This window comes from Pecten maximus, chromosome 2 (assembly GCF_902652985.1).
Source record: "Pecten maximus chromosome 2, xPecMax1.1, whole genome shotgun sequence".
NCBI lineage: Eukaryota > Metazoa > Mollusca > Bivalvia > Pectinida > Pectinidae > Pecten > Pecten maximus.
In genome coordinates this window covers 17,961,104-17,980,978 of record NC_047016.1, presented here as the reverse complement: position 1 = coordinate 17,980,978, position 19,875 = coordinate 17,961,104, and the positions used below count along the sequence as shown (strand labels likewise).

General features: G+C 37.3%; 2 protein-coding genes across 2 annotated transcripts in view; both read right to left on the bottom strand.

Annotated features, from left to right (window-relative positions):
- Nucleotides 1-14,647, bottom strand: part of LOC117320081 — a 78,839-nt gene extending 64,192 nt beyond the window's left edge. Inside the window, exons 1-3 of the mRNA XM_033874769.1 lie at nt 14,188-14,647; nt 13,897-14,028; nt 13,308-13,445 (exon numbers count right to left, since the gene is read on the bottom strand). Of these exons, the coding sequence (XP_033730660.1) occupies nt 13,308-13,445; nt 13,897-14,028; nt 14,188-14,617 (700 nt within the window). The 5' untranslated portion in view covers nt 14,618-14,647. The remainder of the gene's footprint in view (nt 1-13,307; nt 13,446-13,896; nt 14,029-14,187) is intronic.
- Nucleotides 14,543-18,778, bottom strand: LOC117320070 (multiple epidermal growth factor-like domains protein 6). Its single transcript, XM_033874759.1, has 2 exons — nt 15,305-18,778; nt 14,543-14,995 (listed from the first exon to the last, which is right to left on the bottom strand). The coding sequence occupies exons 1-2, from the start codon at nt 18,486-18,488 to the stop codon at nt 14,574-14,576; spliced, it is 3,606 nt and encodes a 1,201-aa protein (XP_033730650.1). The 5' UTR covers nt 18,489-18,778; the 3' UTR covers nt 14,543-14,573.
- Nucleotides 18,779-19,875: the final 1,097 nt, after the last annotated feature.

The following is a 19,875-nucleotide window of genomic DNA, read 5'->3' as shown; positions in this document are numbered from 1 at the left end:
CGCTCACATCGACAACACCCGCCATATCTTGGTCACATCCGGGCACGTCTTCAAACAAAGAATAATAGAATCTTTCACCTCCTTGGGGGTGAGCCAGGGGAATCTCAACCCGAGAGGGAGATTCTTAAGTTCCTAAACACGAGGCTTACCGAGTGTTTGGCAGCTTAATTGTCTTGCCCCGAGGGTTGAGATTCCCCTGTCTCACTTCCATGGGTGTGAATGATTGTTTTCTCTTACCCTGTTTACCCTCTAATGTATCTAATATTGAGGTTACACCAATGCAAGGAAATGTTGACGTGACGTGATTGAATTGTCGACGTGTAAGAGTTTGGCTGGTCAGCACTCGGCAAGCCTTGTGCTGACTGGCCAAACTCTTACACTTGGGTTGAGATATCCCTGTCCACGGAACAGACCCATGATAGATTCTATTATTAAATCACTAGGCATTTTAACAAGTATCGAGCACGTCCTGTTATTAATAAAATGTATATAGAATATCCGCCAATCAGAGCATTATGTCATCCATAAAACCGTTGCCATTATCAACCTGGATCTCGGATCTCTATGTCATATAGATTGTTGTCCTCTGATATCATAATAACTGAAGTACGACTTGAATTTTCCATCTCAATAAAATATCACAACATGGCAAGACAGTAGTCAGCATTGTTACAATATCTAGATAACGGTCTAACTATGGGTGTCCAGAAACACATAGCTTGTCTACCATGCATGGATGTCTGAAAGGCATAGCTGGTCCAACCCCGGGTGTCTGGAGAGACACAACTGGTCTAACCATGAGAATCCGGGGACACATAGCTGGTCTACTGACGGGTGTCTGGAGAGACATAGCTGGTCTAACTAAGAGTATCCGGAGAGACATCGCTGGTCTACTGACGGGTGTCGGGAGAGACATCGCTGGTCTACTGACGGGTGTCTGGAGAGACACAGCTGGTCTAACTAAGAGTATCCGGAAAGACATAGCTGGTCTACTGACGGGTGTCTGGAGAGACATCGCTGGTCTAACTAAGAGTATCCGGAGAGACATCGCTGGTCTACTGACGGGTGTCGGGAGAGACATCGCTGGTCTACTGACGGGTGTCTGGAGAGACACAGCTGGTCTAACTAAGAGTATCCGGAGAGACATAGCTGGTCTAAGCATGAGTATCCGGAGAGACATAGCTGGTCTACTGACGGGTGTCTGGAGAGACATAGCTGGTCCACTGACGGGTGTCTGGAGAGACACAGCTGGTCTAACTAAGAGTATCCGGAGAGATATAGCTGGTCTAAGCATGATTATCCGGAGAGACATCGCTGGTCTACTGACGGTTGTCTGGAGAGACATAGCTGGTCTACTGACGGGTGTCTGGAGAGACACAGCTGGTCTAACCATGAGTATCCGGGGACACATAGCTGGTCTACTGACGGGTGTCTGGAGAGACATCGCTGGTCTAACTAAGAGTATCCGGAGAGACATCGCTGGTCTACTGACGGGTGTCGGGAGAGACATCGCTGGTCTAAGCATGAGTATCCGGAGAGACATCGCTGGTCTACTGACGGGTGTCTTGAGAGACATCGCTGGTCTAACTAAGAGTATCCGGGGAAGTTGGTATAACCATGGGTGTTTCGAATAGACATACATGGAACAGAAAATCTAGATAATGTTCTAACAACAGGTTATGGAGACTGAGACAGTTAGTTTAACAACGAGTGTCTTGAGAGACATAGCTGGTCTAACCCCGGGTGTCTTGAGAGACATAGCTGGTCTAACCACTGGTATCTTGAGAGACATAGCTGGTCTAACCACTGGTATCTTGAGAGACATATCTGGTCTAACCACTGGTATCTTGAGAGACATAGCTGGTCTGACCATGAGTATCCGGAAAGACAGAGTTGGTATAACCATGGGTGTCTGAAGATACATGCATGGAAAATGTAAATATCCGATAATAAACGTAAAAATTACGATATGAACCTTTGAAGTCTTATATTATAGGACTAGGGTGTCTGGAGAGACATGGCTGGGAGAAAAAAATATATCAAATTAAAAATTAACAGTGCCTTGTGAATATATATCAGTATGTCCCAGAAGCAGTAGAAGCAGACTTTGATAAAGACATTAGAGATGTTTTTATTTTATTTGAATACCTGCATAGGGAGCATGAATATCTAATAAATGTTCATAAAGGAACAATAAATACACGCGTTATGTACCCGAGTCCAGGGCAAGAGTTTAGCTCCATACTTTCCTTCATCGTGCTGAATTTACTATCGCCTCTCTCTAAATATCGTCCTGATAATCACTACTTCATAACGATCATAAAAAGATCGATACCAAAACAGATACAAAAACTATATATTCGATTAAATCGATGTTGGGTGTTACAAAACCAACATACAACTCGGAATTCGGGAGATAGTCGGTTGATGAACCCAAAGACAAGTTTTATGTTCGTTCTATTGTGCGATATGACGTCAGATGCAGCCATGTCCCATATCCGTTGTTGACCTACACGTACGTGATGGGTGTCGTCGATGGAGGAGACGACACCAGCTCTTGACCACATTCCAATTTCCATTCATTTCGTTTAAACTGTTTTCCTCGCTTTATGATTTTAAGTTAGAGTTATGATTACATATCACACAACCATAGTCTTTCTACATTGTAATGTACATTTACGCTCTGTCACACATGTGTATTGTAAATATAAATGGTGCTTCACAACCCTCACGTACACAGGTGTTACAATATGTATCTGTTTGTGACACTATACCACGTACATTATGTAATAATACTTATCTGTATCACTTCAGGTTATGGTGTACGGAACGACGACTTAGAAATGACACACAAAGCCATACTCTTAGCGTAACAATACCCCCTAGACATCTCTACCAGATGGTGGCCTGTTTCGTCATTTTCTCATTATGTCCCTCAATCAGTCGTGTGCCTTGATCCATTGTCATTCGTTTTCATTTATACATAATGTGTAACGTGACTTTGTCTAGGTGTTTCCACAGAAACCACTCAACCTCAGAATATACTCACTCTTAGAAATTACTCACCCTTAGAAATTACTCAACCTTAGAAACAACTCACTCTCAGAAACGATTCACCTTCAAAACCACTCACCCACAGACACCACTCACCCTCAGAAACGACTCACCCTTAGAAACGACTCACCCTTAGAAACGACTCACTCTTAGAAACGGCTCATCCGCAGAAATAACTCACGCTAAGAAACATATAACCCGCAGAAAACACCCTCAGAAACAACTCACCGGACATTTACATGTAATACAATGGGCATTAATCACCAGGAGTACAACCCGCATGTCATAAAAATTGCCGATTTCGATTGAAATAGACTAAAGATGTACATGTATAGGTAAGTTCACTTGTAATTGGGACGTTAGAACTTGTTATTGCGGTCGGTTTTGTTTTGAAGCATATATGTACATCTAAGATATAACATGTACATCTAAGATATAACATGTACCTGTAAGATATAACATGTACCTGTAGGATATTACATGTACCTGTAGGATATAACATGTACCTGTAATATATAACATCTACCTGTACGATATAACATGTACCTGTATGATATAACATGTATCTGTAGGATATAACATGTACCTGTAGGATATAACATGTACATCTAGGATATAACATGTACCTGTAATATATAACATGTACCTGTAGGATATAACATGTACCTGTAGGATATAACTTGTACCTGTAGGATATAACATGTACCTGTAGGATATAACATGTACCTGTAGGATATAACATGTACATCTAGGATATAACATGTACCTGTAGGATATAACGTGTACCTGTAGGATATAACATGTACCTGTAGGATATAACATGTACCTGTAGGATATAACATGTACCTGTAAGATATAACATGTACATCTAGGATATAACATGTACCTGTAAGATATAACATGTACATCTAGGATATAACATGTACCTGTAGGATATAACATGTACCTGAAGGATATAACATGTACATCTAGGATATAACATGTACCTGTAATATATAACATCTACCTGTAAGATATAACTTGTACCTGTAGGATATAACATGTAATTGTAGGGTATACCATGTACCTGTAGGATATAACATGTATCTGTAGGATATAACATGTACATGTAGGATATAACATGTACATCTAGGATATAACATGGTACATGTTATATCTTACAGGTACATGTCATATCCTACAGGTACACGTTATATCCTAGATGTACATGTTATATCCAAGATGTACATGTTATATCCTACACGTACATGTTATATCCTACAGGTACGTGTTCTATCCTACAGGTACATGTTATATCCTAGATGTACATGTTATATCGTACAGGTACACGTTATATCCTACAGGTACATGTTATATCCTACAGGTACATGTTATATCCTACAGGTACATGTTATATCCTAGATGTACATGTAATATCTTACAGGTACATGTTATATCCTAGATATACATGTTATATCCTACAGGTACATGTTATATCCTACAGGTACGTGTTATATCCTACAGGTACATGTTATATCCTACAGGTACATGTTATATCATACAGGTACATGTTATATTTAAAAGGTACATGTTATATCCTACAGGTACATGTTATATCATACAGGTACATGTTATATCCTACATGTACATGTTATATCCAAGATGTACATGTTATATCCTACACGTACATGTTATATCCTACAGGTACGTGTTCTATCCTACAGGTACATGTTATATCCTAGATGTACATGTTATATCGTACAGGTACACGTTATATCCTACAGGTACATGTTATATCCTACAGGTACATGTTATATCCTACAGATACATGTTATATCCTACAGGTACATGGTATACCCTACAATTACATGTTATATCCTACAGGTACAAGTAATATCTTACAGGTAGATGTTATATCCTACAGGTACATGTTATATCCTAGATGTACATGTTATATCTTACAGGTACATGTTATATCCTAGATGTACATGTTATATCCTACAGGCACATGTTATATCCTACAGTTACATGTTATATCCTACAGGTACATGTTATATCCTACAGGTACATGTTATATCCTACAGGTACATGTTATATCATACAGGTACATGTTATATCCTACAGGTACATGTTATATCCTACAGGTACATGTTATATCCTAGATGTACATGTTATATCCTACAGGTACATGTTATATCATAGATGTACATGTGATATCGTACAGGTACATGTTATATTCTACAGGTACACGTTATATCCTACAGGTACATGTTATATCCTACAGGTACATGTTATATCCTACAGGTACATGTTATATCCTACAGGTACATGTTATATCATATATGTACATGTTATATCCTACAGGTACATGTTATATCCTAGATGTACATGTAATATCTTACAGGTACTTGTTATATCCTACAGGTACATGTCATATCCTACAGGTACATGTTATATCTTACAGGTACATGTTATATCCTACAGGTACATGTTATATCATACAGGTACATGTTATATCCTACATGTACATGTTATATCATAGATGTACGTGTTATATCCTACAGGTACATGTTATATCCTACAGGCACATGTTATATCCTACAGGTACATGTTATATCCTACAGGTACATGTTATATCCTACAGGTACATGTTATATCCTACAGATACATGTTATATCCTACAGGTACATGGTATACCCTACAATTACATGTTATATCCTACAGGTACAAGTTATATCTTACAGGTAGATGTTATATATTACAGGTACATGTTATATCCTAGATGTACATGTTATATCCTTCAGGTACCTGTAGGATATAACATGTCATATAACGTGTACCTGTAAGATATAATATGTACCTGTAGGATATAACATGTACCTGTAGGATATAACATGTATATCTAGGATATAACATGTACCTGTAGGATATAACATGTATATCTAGGATATAACATGTACCTGTAGGATATAACATGTACCCGTAGGATATAACATGTACCTGTAGGATATGACATGTACATGTAGGATATAACAAGTAGCTGTAAGATATTACATGTACATCTAGGATATAACATGTACCTGTAGGATATAACATGTACCTGTAGAATATAACGTGTACCTGTAGGATATAACATGTACCTGTATGATATAACATGTACCTGTAGGATATAACGTGTACCTGTAGGATATAACATGTACCTGTATGATATAACATGTACCTGTAGGATATAACATGTACCTGTAGGATATAACTTGTACCTGTAGGATATAACATGTACCTGTAGGATATAACATGTACCTGAAGGATATAACATGTACATCTAGGATATAACATGTACCTGTAATATATAACATCTACCTGTAAGATATAACTTGTACCTGTAGGATATAACATGTAATTGTAGGGTATACCATGTACCTGTAGGATATAACATGTATCTGTAAGATATAACATGTACCTGTAGGATATGACATGTACCTGTAGGATATAACAAGTACCTGTAAGATATTACATGTACATCTAGGATATAACATGTACCTGTAGGATATAACATGTACCTGTAGGATATAACGTGTACCTGTAGAATATAACATGTACCTGTACGATATCACATGTACATCTAGGATATAACATGTACCTGTAGGATATAACATGTACATCTAGGATATAACATGTACCTGTAGGATATAACATGTACCTGTATGATATAACATGTACCTGTAGGATATAACATGTACCTGTAGGATATAACATGTACCTGTAGGATATAACATGTAACTGTAGGATATAACATGTGCCTGTAGGATATAACAAGTACCTGTAGGATATAACATGTACCTGTAGGATATAAGATGTACATCTTGGATATAACATGTACATGTAGGATATAACATGTATCTGTAGGATATAACAAGTACCTGTAGGATATAATATGTATCTGTGGGATATAACATGTACATCTTGGATATTACATGTACATCTAGGATATAACATGTACCTGTAGGATATAACATGTACATCTTGGATATAACATGTACATGTAGGATATAACATGTATCTGTAGGATATAACAAGTACCTGTAGGATATAATATGTATCTGTGGGATATAACATGTTCATCTAGGATATAACATGTACATTTAGGGTATACCATGTACCTGTAGGATATAACATGTACCTGTAACATATAACATGTATCTGTAGGATATAACAAGTACCTGTAGGATATAACATGTATCTGTAGGATATAACATGTACCTGTAGGATATAACATGTACCTGTAGGATATAACACGTACATCTAGGATATAACATGTACATCTAGGATATAACATGTACATCTAGGATATAACATGTACATCTAGGATATAACATGTACCTGTAGGATATAACATGTACCTGTAACATATAACATGTATCTGTAGGATATAACAAGTACCTGTAGGATATAACATGTATCTGTAGGATATAACATGTACCTGTAGGATATAACATGTACCTGTAGGATATAACATGTACATCTAGGATATAACATGTACATCTAGGATATAACATGTACATCTAGGATATAACATGTACCTGTAGGATATAATGTGTACCTGTAGGATATAACATGTACCTGTAAGATATAACATGTACCTGTAGGATATAACATGTACCTGTAAGATATAACATGTACCTGTAACATATAACATGTATCTGTAGGATATAACAAGTACCTGTAGGATATAACATGTATCTGTAGTATATAACATGTACATCTAGGATATAACATGTACCTGTAGGATATAACATGTACCTGTATGATATGACATGTACCTGTAGGATATAACATGTACCTGTAGGATATAACATGTACCTGTAACATATAACATGTATCTGTAGGATATAACAAGTACCTGTAACATATAACATGTATCTGTAGGATATAACAAGTACCTGTAACATATAACATGTACCTGTAGGATATAACATGTACCTGTAGGATATAACATGTATCTGTAGGATATAACATGTACATCTAGGATATAACATGTACCTGTAGGATATAACATGTACATCTAGGATATAACAAGTACCTGTAGGATATAACATGTACCTGTAGGATATAACATGTACATCTAGGATATAACATGTACCTGTAGGATATAACATGTACATCTAGGATATAACAAGTACCTGTAGGATATAACGTGTACCTGTAGGATATAACATGTACCTGTAACATATAACATGTATCTGTAGGATATAACAAGTACCTGTAGGATATAACATGTACCTGTAAGACATAAAGTGTACTTGTAGGATATAACATGTACCTGTAAGATATAACATGTACCTGTAAGATATAACATGTATCTGTAGGATATAACATGTACCTGTAGGATATAACATGTATCTGTAAGATATAACATGTACCTGTAAGATATAACATGTACCTGTAGGATATAACGTGTACCTGTAGGATATAACACGTACCTGTAGGATATAACATGTACCTGTAGGATATAACATGTACCTGTAACATATAACATGTACCTGTGGGATATAACATGTACCTGTAGGATATAACATGTACCTGTAGGATATAACATGTACCTGTAGGATATAACATGTACCTGTAGGATATAACATGTACCTGTAGGATATAACATGTACCTGTAATATATAACATGTACCTGTAGGATATAACGTGTACCTGTACGATATAACATGTACCTGTACGATATAACGTGTACACTGTACCTGTAGGATATAACATGTACCTGTAGGATATAACATGTATCTGTAGGATATAACATGTACATGTAGGATATAACATGTACCTGTAAGTTATAACATGTACCTGTAGGATATAACGTGTACCTGTAGGATATACCATGTACCTGTAGGATATAACATGTACCTGTAAGATATAACATGTACCTGTAAGATATAACATGTACCTGTAAGATATAACATGAACCTGTAGGATATAACATGTACCTGTAGGATATAACATGTACCTGTAGGATATAACATGTACCTGTAAGATATAACATGTACCTGTAGGATATAACATCTACATTGTACCTTTAAGATATAACATGTACCTGTAGGATATATCATGTACATCTAGGATATAACATGTACCTGTAGGATATAATGTGTACCTGTAGGATATAACATGTACCTGTAGGATACAACATGTACCTGTAACATATAACGTGTACCTGTAAGATATAACATGTACCCGTAGGATATAACATGTACCTGAAGGATATAACATGTACCTGTAGGATATAACATGTACCTGTAGGATATAACATGTACCTGTAGGATATGACATGTACCTGTAAGATATAACATGTACCTGTAGGATATGACATGTACCTGTAGGATATAACATGTACCTGTAGGATATAACATGTACCTGTAGGATATGACATGTACCTGTAGGATATAACATGTACCTGTAGGATATGACATGTACATGTACCTGTAGGATATAACATGTACCTGTAGGATATGACATGTACCTGTAAGATATAACATGTACCTGTAGGATATGACATGTACCTGTAGGATATAATGTGTACCTGTAGGATATAACATGTACCTGTAGGATACAACATGTACCTGTAGGATATAACATGTACCTGTAGGATATAACGTGTACCTGTAAGATATAACGTGTACCTGTAAGATATAACATGTACCCGTAGGATATAACATGTACCTGAAGGATATAACATGTACCTGTAGGATATAACATGTACCTGTAGGATATAACATGTACCTGTAGGATATGACATATACCTGTAAGATATAACATGTACCTGTAGGATATAACATGTACCTGTAGGATATGACATGTACCTGTAAGATATAACATGTACCTGTAGGATATGACATGTACCTGTAGGATATAACATGTACCTGTAGGATATAACATGTACCTGTAGGATATGACATGTACCTGTAGGATATAACATGTACCTGTAGGATATGACATGTACATGTACCTGTAGGATATAACATGTACCTGTAAGATATAACATGTACCTGTAGGATACAACATCTACCTTTAAGATATAACATGTACCTGTAGGATATAACATGTACCTGTAGGATATAACGTGTACCTGTAACATATAACGTGTACCTGTAAGATATAACATGTACCCGTAGGATATAACATGTACCTGAAGGATATAACATGTACCTGTAGGATATAACATGTACCTGTAGGATATAACATGTACCTGTAGGATATGACATGTACCTGTAAGATATAACATGTACCTGTAGGATATATCATGTACATCTAGGATATAACATGTACCTGTAGGATATAATGTGTACCTGTAGGATATAACATGTACCTGTAGGATATAAGATGTACATCTTGGATATAACATGTACATGTAGGATATAACATGTATCTGTAGGATATATCATGTACATCTAGGATATAACATGTACCTGTAGGATATAATGTGTACCTGTAGGATATAACATGTACCTGTAGGATACAACATGTACCTGTAAGATATAACGTGTACCTGTAAGATATAACATGTACCCGTAGGATATAACATGTACCTGAAGGATATAACATGTACCTGTAGGATATAACATGTACCTGTAGGATATAACATGTACCTGTAGGATATGACATGTACCTGTAAGATATAACATGTACCTGTAGGATATAACATGTACCTGTAGGATATGACATGTACCTGTAAGATATAACATGTACCTGTAGGATATGACATGTACCTGTAGGATATAACATGTACCTGTAGGATATAACATGTACCTGTAGGATATGACATGTACCTGTAGGATATAACATGTACCTGTAGGATATGACATGTACATGTACCTGTAGGATATAACATGTACCTGTAAGATATAACATGTACCTGTAGGATATAACATCTACCTTTAAGATATAACATGTACCTGTAGGATATATCATGTACATCTAGGATATAACATGTACCTGTAGGATATAATGTGTACCTGTAGGATATAACATGTACCTGTAGGATACAACATGTACCTGTAGGATATAACATGTACCTGTAGGATATAACGTGTACCTGTAAGATATAACGTGTACCTGTAAGATATAACATGTACCCGTAGGATATAACATGTACCTGAAGGATATAATATGTACCTGTAGGATATAACATGTACCTGTAGGATATAACATGTACCTGTAGGATATGACATGTACCTGTAAGATATAACATGTACCTGTAGGATATGACATGTACCTGTAGGATATAACATGTACCTGTAGGATATAACATGTACCTGTAGGATATGACATGTACCTGTAGGATATAACATGTACCTGTAGGATATGACATGTACATGTACCTGCAGGATATAACATGTACCTGTAGGATATAACATGTACCTGTGGGATATAACATGTACCTGTAGGATATACACAGGTAACATCTACCTGTAAGATATAACATGTACCTGTATGATATAGCACGTACATCTAGGATATAGCATGTACCTGTAGGATATAACATGTACCTGTAGGATATAACATCTACCTGTAAGATATATAAGATGTACCTGTAGGATATAACATGTACATCTAAGATATAACATCTACCTGTAAGATATAACATGTACCCGTAGGATATAACGTGTACCTGTAGGATATAACATGTACCTGTAGGATATAACATGTACATCTAGGATATAACATGTACCTGTAATATATAACATCTACCTGTAAGATATAACTTGTACCTGTAGGATATAACATGTACCTGTAGGATATAACATGTACCTGTAGGATATAACATGTACCTGTAGGATATAACATGTACCTGTAGGATATAACACGTACATCTAGGATATATCATGTACCTGTAGGATAAACATGTTGCATGGGGGTGTTTCCCCCTGAACTAAATCCTGAAGAAAATCCGTTTCCTAGGTTTGTAGCTGTTTTCGTGGGCAAATAATATATGAAATAAATACTTTCTATATACTAGAAAAAAGAATAGGGGCTTGAGATTTGGAAATTAAAACAATCTCTTCTATTAAAAAAATGACGTACTATGCCAGGTGTAAAATTCCTTGGGTGGGGTTCCCCAGTGCACTGTAAATGTCAGGGTCACTGTCTTATATTTATATTTCCACTCAATTCAGACTCAATGAACCTACCACAGTTAACTCGAGTCATTTTTCAATGAACTTTATCAAGTCCGGCGTAGGAATACATTTGTCGAGCTTGGACTATATTTTTTTAATTCCTTTTCAAAAGTGATCATATTTATATGAAATAAATTCCTTTAAAACTGATATTTGTTTTAATTCGCTATTAAGTTTGTTCACGAAATAAATCCTAAAAGTATTAACCATATGTAGACGAAGAGTGATGACGTACATTTCGGTAAGTTCTGTGGTAGACTTGCACAAGTCCCTATTTATCAAAGACAAAATATTGTACAAAATATTAAAAAAAAATAAATATAAGGATTGAATAAAGTTATGTTGATGTGTATGGGGGTATAAACCTCAATAGGCCATGATCAATTTGTCTAAAGACCTATTGAGGTTTATACCCCCTTACACCTCAACATAACATTATTCAATCCTTAATTGAATACCTGTGTGCTCTTATTTGCCATCAAACCTACACAATAACATCATTGATCAGGTAGCGAAAACTTCAACCTTTCATTTGATATAAATTTCAAATAATTTGAGTTTCAACTGAGCGAATGAAGCGATGGAGTAACTGGTATTAACGTATGTAGTAAAATATTTAGTTCTGCGAGTCCTGAAAGGTAAATGTATCTTTCACAGTATTGAAAACAACATCCCCGCAACATGTATTCATACTAATATAATGTCAACGGTTCAGAAACACTAACCAAGAACTGTTCCGACAAAACTCCTCCACACATGATTATATACGCGTAATTCAAATATAATTTTCGTTATTTGGGACACGGGGGATAACTCTTATGAAATGATAGGCAAACCTGTCCTTGAAACTGTCTTTTCAGGTTCGTCTTTATCCTGTCTCATACATGTACTTCGTTTCATTCATTCAACAAAATCATTCGTATTAGTAATAATATTTCACAAACTCATGGTGTTTCACAGAATTATTTTGTAGCTTTGTCATTACGGTTAAGCCATTGCTCAAAACACACACACAAAACAATTAGTGATGTCATTTATATAAAACTGTACGTGATGTGATATACTCAATCAGAAAACTAATTAACACTGTCTAGTTACCTGGTAGACAGGTGTCTTGTTGATCAGATACGAAGAAACCCGTCTCACAAATACACTTGTTGTTAATACAGACACTTCTGTTGTCAATGTGGCGACACTGGGATGGAAAATAGCAAACATCCCTCAACAGCAATGGTCCTAGAACGAAAAATGGTAACGCTAATAATATCAGCGAAATGATTTATACATTATTGAATGTATGATTTGATGAGCAGTTATATAAATAAATATTAACATTCTGGTCACATCGTCTCTACGACAACAAACACTCCGTCACATTGCCTAATGTTTTCAGCTGTAAAAGGAAAAGGACGCATATCTATTTAATAATTGTAAATAAAGGATTGTTCAAATCGGAATGTGAATTCATATGAATGACCATCAAAGATTTTTTTTTTCTTATTTCAAATTGATCCTTTGGTTTGTTTACAGTCTTTTATTTCTATACTTATCATTTTATCAAGTTAGAAGTTTAACAGTTTATCTCTACACTCATCATTTCCTCACGATAGAAATCTAACAGTTTATTTTACACTCATCATTTTATCAAGTTAGAAGTTTAACAGTTTATTTCTGATAACAAACTTACGCAGTACACAGTATTCCCCGCGTTCAAAGGAATCGAACTCCTGTGAGCATGCACAGTGGTTTGATTGACAGATCGAGTCGTATACAGCAAAATAGCAGTCTTGGTTGTCCTCACATGAATCACCAATAACTCCTGGAAGTAATATATATTTTGTTTATTAAAATATCATTGGAGCAACTCGTCAAAACGCCTTTGAAAAGAGTTTACCTTTACATTTGGAGGGCACAAACAATAAATCAATACAATTTATGTGGTGGTAAAGTGTTAACAACTCATATACTATGTACTCACTTAGCTTACAGGAAGTTCCGTTGTTGTTTCCATAGTAACCGAAATGACACTGACAGACACCCTGACGACAGCTGGTAAAAGGTACAGCGGCAGTACAATCTATTGGTGTCTTACATTCATCCATGACTCGTCGTTTCAAACAAGTACTATTTCCGGATGTGACGTAATATCCGGGTAAACACAAACACGTTCCATTTAAACATTCACTATTTGCAATGGCATCATTACAATCGGAGTCATCTCGACAGGTTTCATCATAAATTTTCCTCAAATCACACTCCGACCCATCACTATTCGTAAAATACCCTGACATACAAGTGCAGACGCCATCTTTACACAAGCTATTATCAATGGCCGATGAACAGTCAGTATCCTTTTCACACGTCTCATCTCCAATTTTTCTTAAAATGCACCTGGTATTGTTTTGCATTTCCTGGAAAGCCAAGAAGACAAGTACAAAACGAGCTATTGAAGCATTCGCTGTCGGTAACGGTAATAGTGCAATCATCGTCGATATTACATTTATCAAATATTCTGTTTTTCTCGCATATGCGGCCATCATTTAAGACTTTATACCCCGTCTCGCATTCACAGAACCCGGCTACACAGTGACTGTTATTCACAGCGGAGGAACAGTCGGGATCCTCTGAACAAAAGTCACCAATGACCCTTGGTTCACAAATGGAGTTATTGAGTTCTGATTTGAGCCCAGGATCACAGACACAGGTTCTGGTGTCGTTGTCACAGAAACTATTCGTTACGGCAATGAAGCAGTCCTCTGTAAACTCACAGACGTCTCCAATTTTTCCTGTCATGTAAAAAATACAAAATGAAATTGCACAAGGTCACCATAAATAATAGAGGAATACATTATATAAGACACAATGGAGGGATATAACCTGAAGCAAATACGGTACTAATTATCTTCAGAAAAAGATTAGTTTTCATTTAATCGTCAATGTTATTTTGCTATTGCCGTTTATAAGAGAGAAAACACACACACACACTACTACCAATTTGAAAATGCATCTATCGATTGTTATGATTATATTTTTATTATCTTAAGAGTAAGTTTCCATCTGAAATATCCTTGATACATGAACTGTCACATACGTACGTTTTAAGCATGACGTTCCAGTGTCCGAGCTCATATATCCTCGCTGACAGGAACATTTTCCTAGCATGCATATACTGCGGGCAATTGCATTGTGACAGTCCGAATTCATTGCACATGCGTCTGATATTCGTCTTTTCGTACAAGTATCGTTTCCATGGTTACGAAGGTAGCCTGGAAAGCACTCGCATGATCCATAGGAACAGTTACTATTGACTACAGCTGATTGACAGTCTAATTCCACGTCACAAGTATCTCCGACTTTACGCTTCGTGCATGTTGTTTTATTGTTGTCAACAAAGAAGCCAACGTTGCACGCGCATGTGCCATTGTAACAAGAGCTGTCGTTGATAAATGTTCTGCAGTCTTCGTTCTTCTCGCATAAGGAGTCTAAAGTGTGTTTCGTGCATACGGAATTATCATCATCTTCGTAGAAACCAATGATGCATCGACAGGTTCCATTACGACATTCGCTATCACTTATTTGAGCACAGTCAAAACTACTATCACATTCATCAAAGAGTGCTTTAATGAGACAAAGAGACCCGTTAGTGTCGGGTTTATACGTTTGGATACAGGCGCAGGTGTTGTTGAGGCACCGTGTATAATTGACAGATGTTTTACACTCTAAGTCCACCAGACAGTGATCACCTATGGTTATTTGAACACAGCCGGTGTTGTTCTGCGCAGGGATATATCCCATGATGCACTCACACTGGCTAGACGCACGACCACACAGAGAATCGTTCATCAATGTTGAACAGTCAATATCTTCTTCACATGAATCTCCAATCGTGGAGGGGAAGCAATTTCTTCTGTCTCCTTCATCAAAGTGGTAACCTGTACGACATTCGCATGTACCATTGCTGCCACATATACTGTTTGCGTTGAGTCCAAAACGACAGACACTGTCTCCGCGGCACGGATCTCCGTGACTGATGAGTCTGCAGTCCGTTTTATTGTCCATCGCGATGTATCCACTCTCCCTGTCACAAAGACAGAAGTTATTCTCTCCACAGAAACTCATTGGCATCAAGACGCTGCAATCAATATGCTGACTACAGGCATCGCCCAACATGTTACTGATGCAAAATGTTCCGTCCTCTGCCGCCCTGTAGCCATAGTCACATATACACTGGGGCCCTCTCCCACACTGGCTATTCAATATGTCGGCACAGTCGTGGAACTCTCGTCCCCGTCTGCACTTGTCACCAAGCTTTAGATTTGTACATCCGTCGCCGTTGATTTTAAATCGGTACCCAGGCTTACACCCACACTTCTCGGTAATACACACGCTATGATCCATTACCCTGTTACATTGGTGTGACGTTGAACAACTGTCACCAATCACTAAAGGAATACATTCATCACCGACAACTTCGTTCAAGACGTCCGTGGTTATGTTAGCTATATTATCCACTGTTACATGAACTTTGTAACCCGTGTCACACTGACAGCGGTTGTCATGTCCACATATACTGTAGCTTATCACCGAACTACATGCCTCATTCGAAACGCAAACATCTCCTATTTCAAGAGGAACACAACTATTGTAGTCTAAACTCGCTTTGTAACCTACTTCGCATTCACATGTGTGGTTACCGGTGCAAACCGAACCGTTTACTGCAGAATTACACTCTATATTAAAAATGCAAATATCACCTAAAATCAATCTGATACAAGCACTACTGGCGTTATCGGGCTTGTACCCGGCGGTGCATCCACATAGTTTGTCGTCTCCACACAAACTGTGGCCTATGGTACTCGTACAGTCCGTCGATGTATCACATGGATGTCCAAGTTTGATTTGATCGCATCTATCGTTTTGAACATTTGGTCTATATCCAGGTAAGCATGTGCATATATACTCCATACTACATGTGCTATAGTCAATCAATGCACTGCAACCGTCTCGATGTGTACAACTATCGCCGAGTTTTATCATCGAACACGAAGACTTATTCTTATTGTGTTCATATCCAGATTTACACTTGCAGATCCCTTCGTTACTGCATTCACTATTATTGATGGCAGAGTTACAGACTTCGTCTACATTACAAGCGTCTCCCAATTCCAGAAGGACACAACTGGTGCCGTTATCAGCGTCACGGAACCCATCCACACAGTCACACTGGTTCACATCGTTACACAAACTGTCTATCACAGCATTAGTACAATCCTCTAACACTGTACAGACATCCCCAATAGTCCGCCGTACACAGGAAGACATGTTTGGAAGGCTGTAAAAACCTAATGCACATGCACATATATTATCCAAATCACACCAAGCATTATCTACACCAGCCTCACATTCCGAGTCGGCTAAACAAGAATCACCAAGTTTAAAGTGGACACAACTAGTTCGCCTTTCATTTGGCTTAAATCCCATTCTACAAGCACAAGTACCGTTGTAACAATGACTACCCGTTGATTCTAGCGAGCAATCCTGATCCCCAATACACCCGTCTCCGATCGTCTTCCATACACAGAGTCCTGTGCTTAAGTCTACCTTCCGACTGATGTTACAAACACAAGATCCGTTTTCACATGTCGTTCCATCAACGGCTGAAAGACATTCCAAATCATCAGAACAAGCATCAAAAACCTCAAGCTGATTACAAGTATAGTTCTCCATTTTAAATCCAGCTTTACAACCACAAATTGAATCATTGGTGCAGACGCCATTTTGAATCAAATGCGAACAGTCGTGGTCATGAACACAGGGCATTTGTTGCGAGGCACATTTTGATTGGTTTGAATTTGGCACGAATCCGGTTTTACAAACACATTTGTTGTTATTATCACATAAGCTGTTGTTGATGGCGACGGCACATTCATCCGATGATTGGCAGTGACTACCTATGAGCACCTCGACGCATCCAATTCCGGTAGTATCGGCTATCTTACCGGAAGTACACATTGACTTATCAGCACTAGTACAGTTGTCACTACATGTGTGATTCACATTGTGTGTGGACGAGTTCAAAGTTATCGTGATGTTTTTAGATATGTATTTAACGCATTTCGTTTCGTTTAATTCCAAAATGTAGCCAAGTGGACACGCGCATATTGATGAATTACACTCACTTCCGGGTATTATATGAGAACACTCTGAATTATTTTTACATGGCATCAAAATGGTTTCTGAATTATTTAAAGATTTATTTGATACTTTTGCTATTAACATCGTTTGGTGCTTTGTTGGAATCCATGTTTATCGGTACACACGTCCCAGCGCCGCTATCACGCTGATAACCTGGAATGCATTTACATGAGTTCACATTAATATCACACGAACTGTATGGAATGGCTAAACACTGTACGTCATGTGTGCACTTTTTAAAAGAGGAATTCTCTGTACATCTATTTTTAGTTGTATCTTTTTTGTATCCGATAGCGCAGTCGCACATCGTCTGATTCACACAGATGCTTAGGTCGATGGTTTCACTGCAATCTGTGTCTGTGACGCATGGACTCCCAAATCGACCTAAACAAGTAGATATACAAATATACTGTTAACATCACATACATGGTGGAAAGGGCACTAACTCCTCCTTCATTCTTTGTCATTTAGCATACGACTCATTTTGATTGCTGTTTCGCGTTGGGGCAATGTTAATGTGTTAGACAACTGGTTTGTGTTTACAAACCGTGTCTTTCTGTGACAAAACTCAATAACCGAAACTAAACTTTTAAATGTTCCGTATGTTTAGAATATACATATTCTGGGTATGACCAATACGATAATAGTTTAAGATCAGGTCGGAAACCAATATAATATACAAAGAGAGCATGATCCTAAGTTATAGATTGTCATATCTACAAATTAACGTAAGACTTCCACATGTCAAAGTATCCTCCCTCTAACAGTCCACGGCACCAAGGTCGGGACAGAACATTTAACATCAAAGAACCCCTCTAAGTAAAGTACAAGTAAATCGGCTACGACAAGGGCCTCGGTGCTTGGGTATACACACATGATGATGCACGAGATGACACAGCCAATAAATAAAATGTACGTGTAAAACTTACGTGGTAAACATTCTGTAAGCTGGTCGTTTGGATAGTGACCAGTAACGCATCGACATTGTTCCTCTTCACATTGAGAACTCGGTATAAAAAGGTCACAAGTGATGTTTGTAAAATGGGTACAGTTATCTCCGAGTCGTATGTCTGAAGATAAAGAGAGAAAAAGAAATGTTCATTGAAGATATAACACGATTAATAACAGCGTATAGAATAAAGTACTAACTGCTACATGTACCATTAAGGTTTGCGGCATTTTCACTTTTCAGCTGTTGAGATTTGTGTAGAAGGATGATGTCGAAACCCATACGAGAATCGGAAAGGACTAACTTCAGAGCACAAACCATCATCGTTAGTATTGATACTCTTAATATACAGATAATCTCTATTATAAACTTTTGCGATACATATATAATAAATTGAAAGGACCTGGAACAGAAATATAGATTCTGTAAGGATAGGAAGGACGATCGAATATAGATATAAGACATGGTATGCGTGACCAGATTGTTTTCATATTTCGGTGTGAAATAATGTATCTAAGTACA

What these genes read in the sequence shown, in the direction of transcription:
- LOC117320070 (XM_033874759.1), bottom strand. Translation starts at nt 18,488, where the DNA reads ATGTTAATAGCAAAAGTATCAAATAAATCTTTAAATAATTCAGAAACC. An exon ending in TGGAACGTCATGCTTAAAAC is followed by an intron (nt 14,996 to 15,304) that starts GTACGTATGTGA and finishes TTTACATGACAG; the next exon opens with GAAAAATTGGAGACGTCTGT.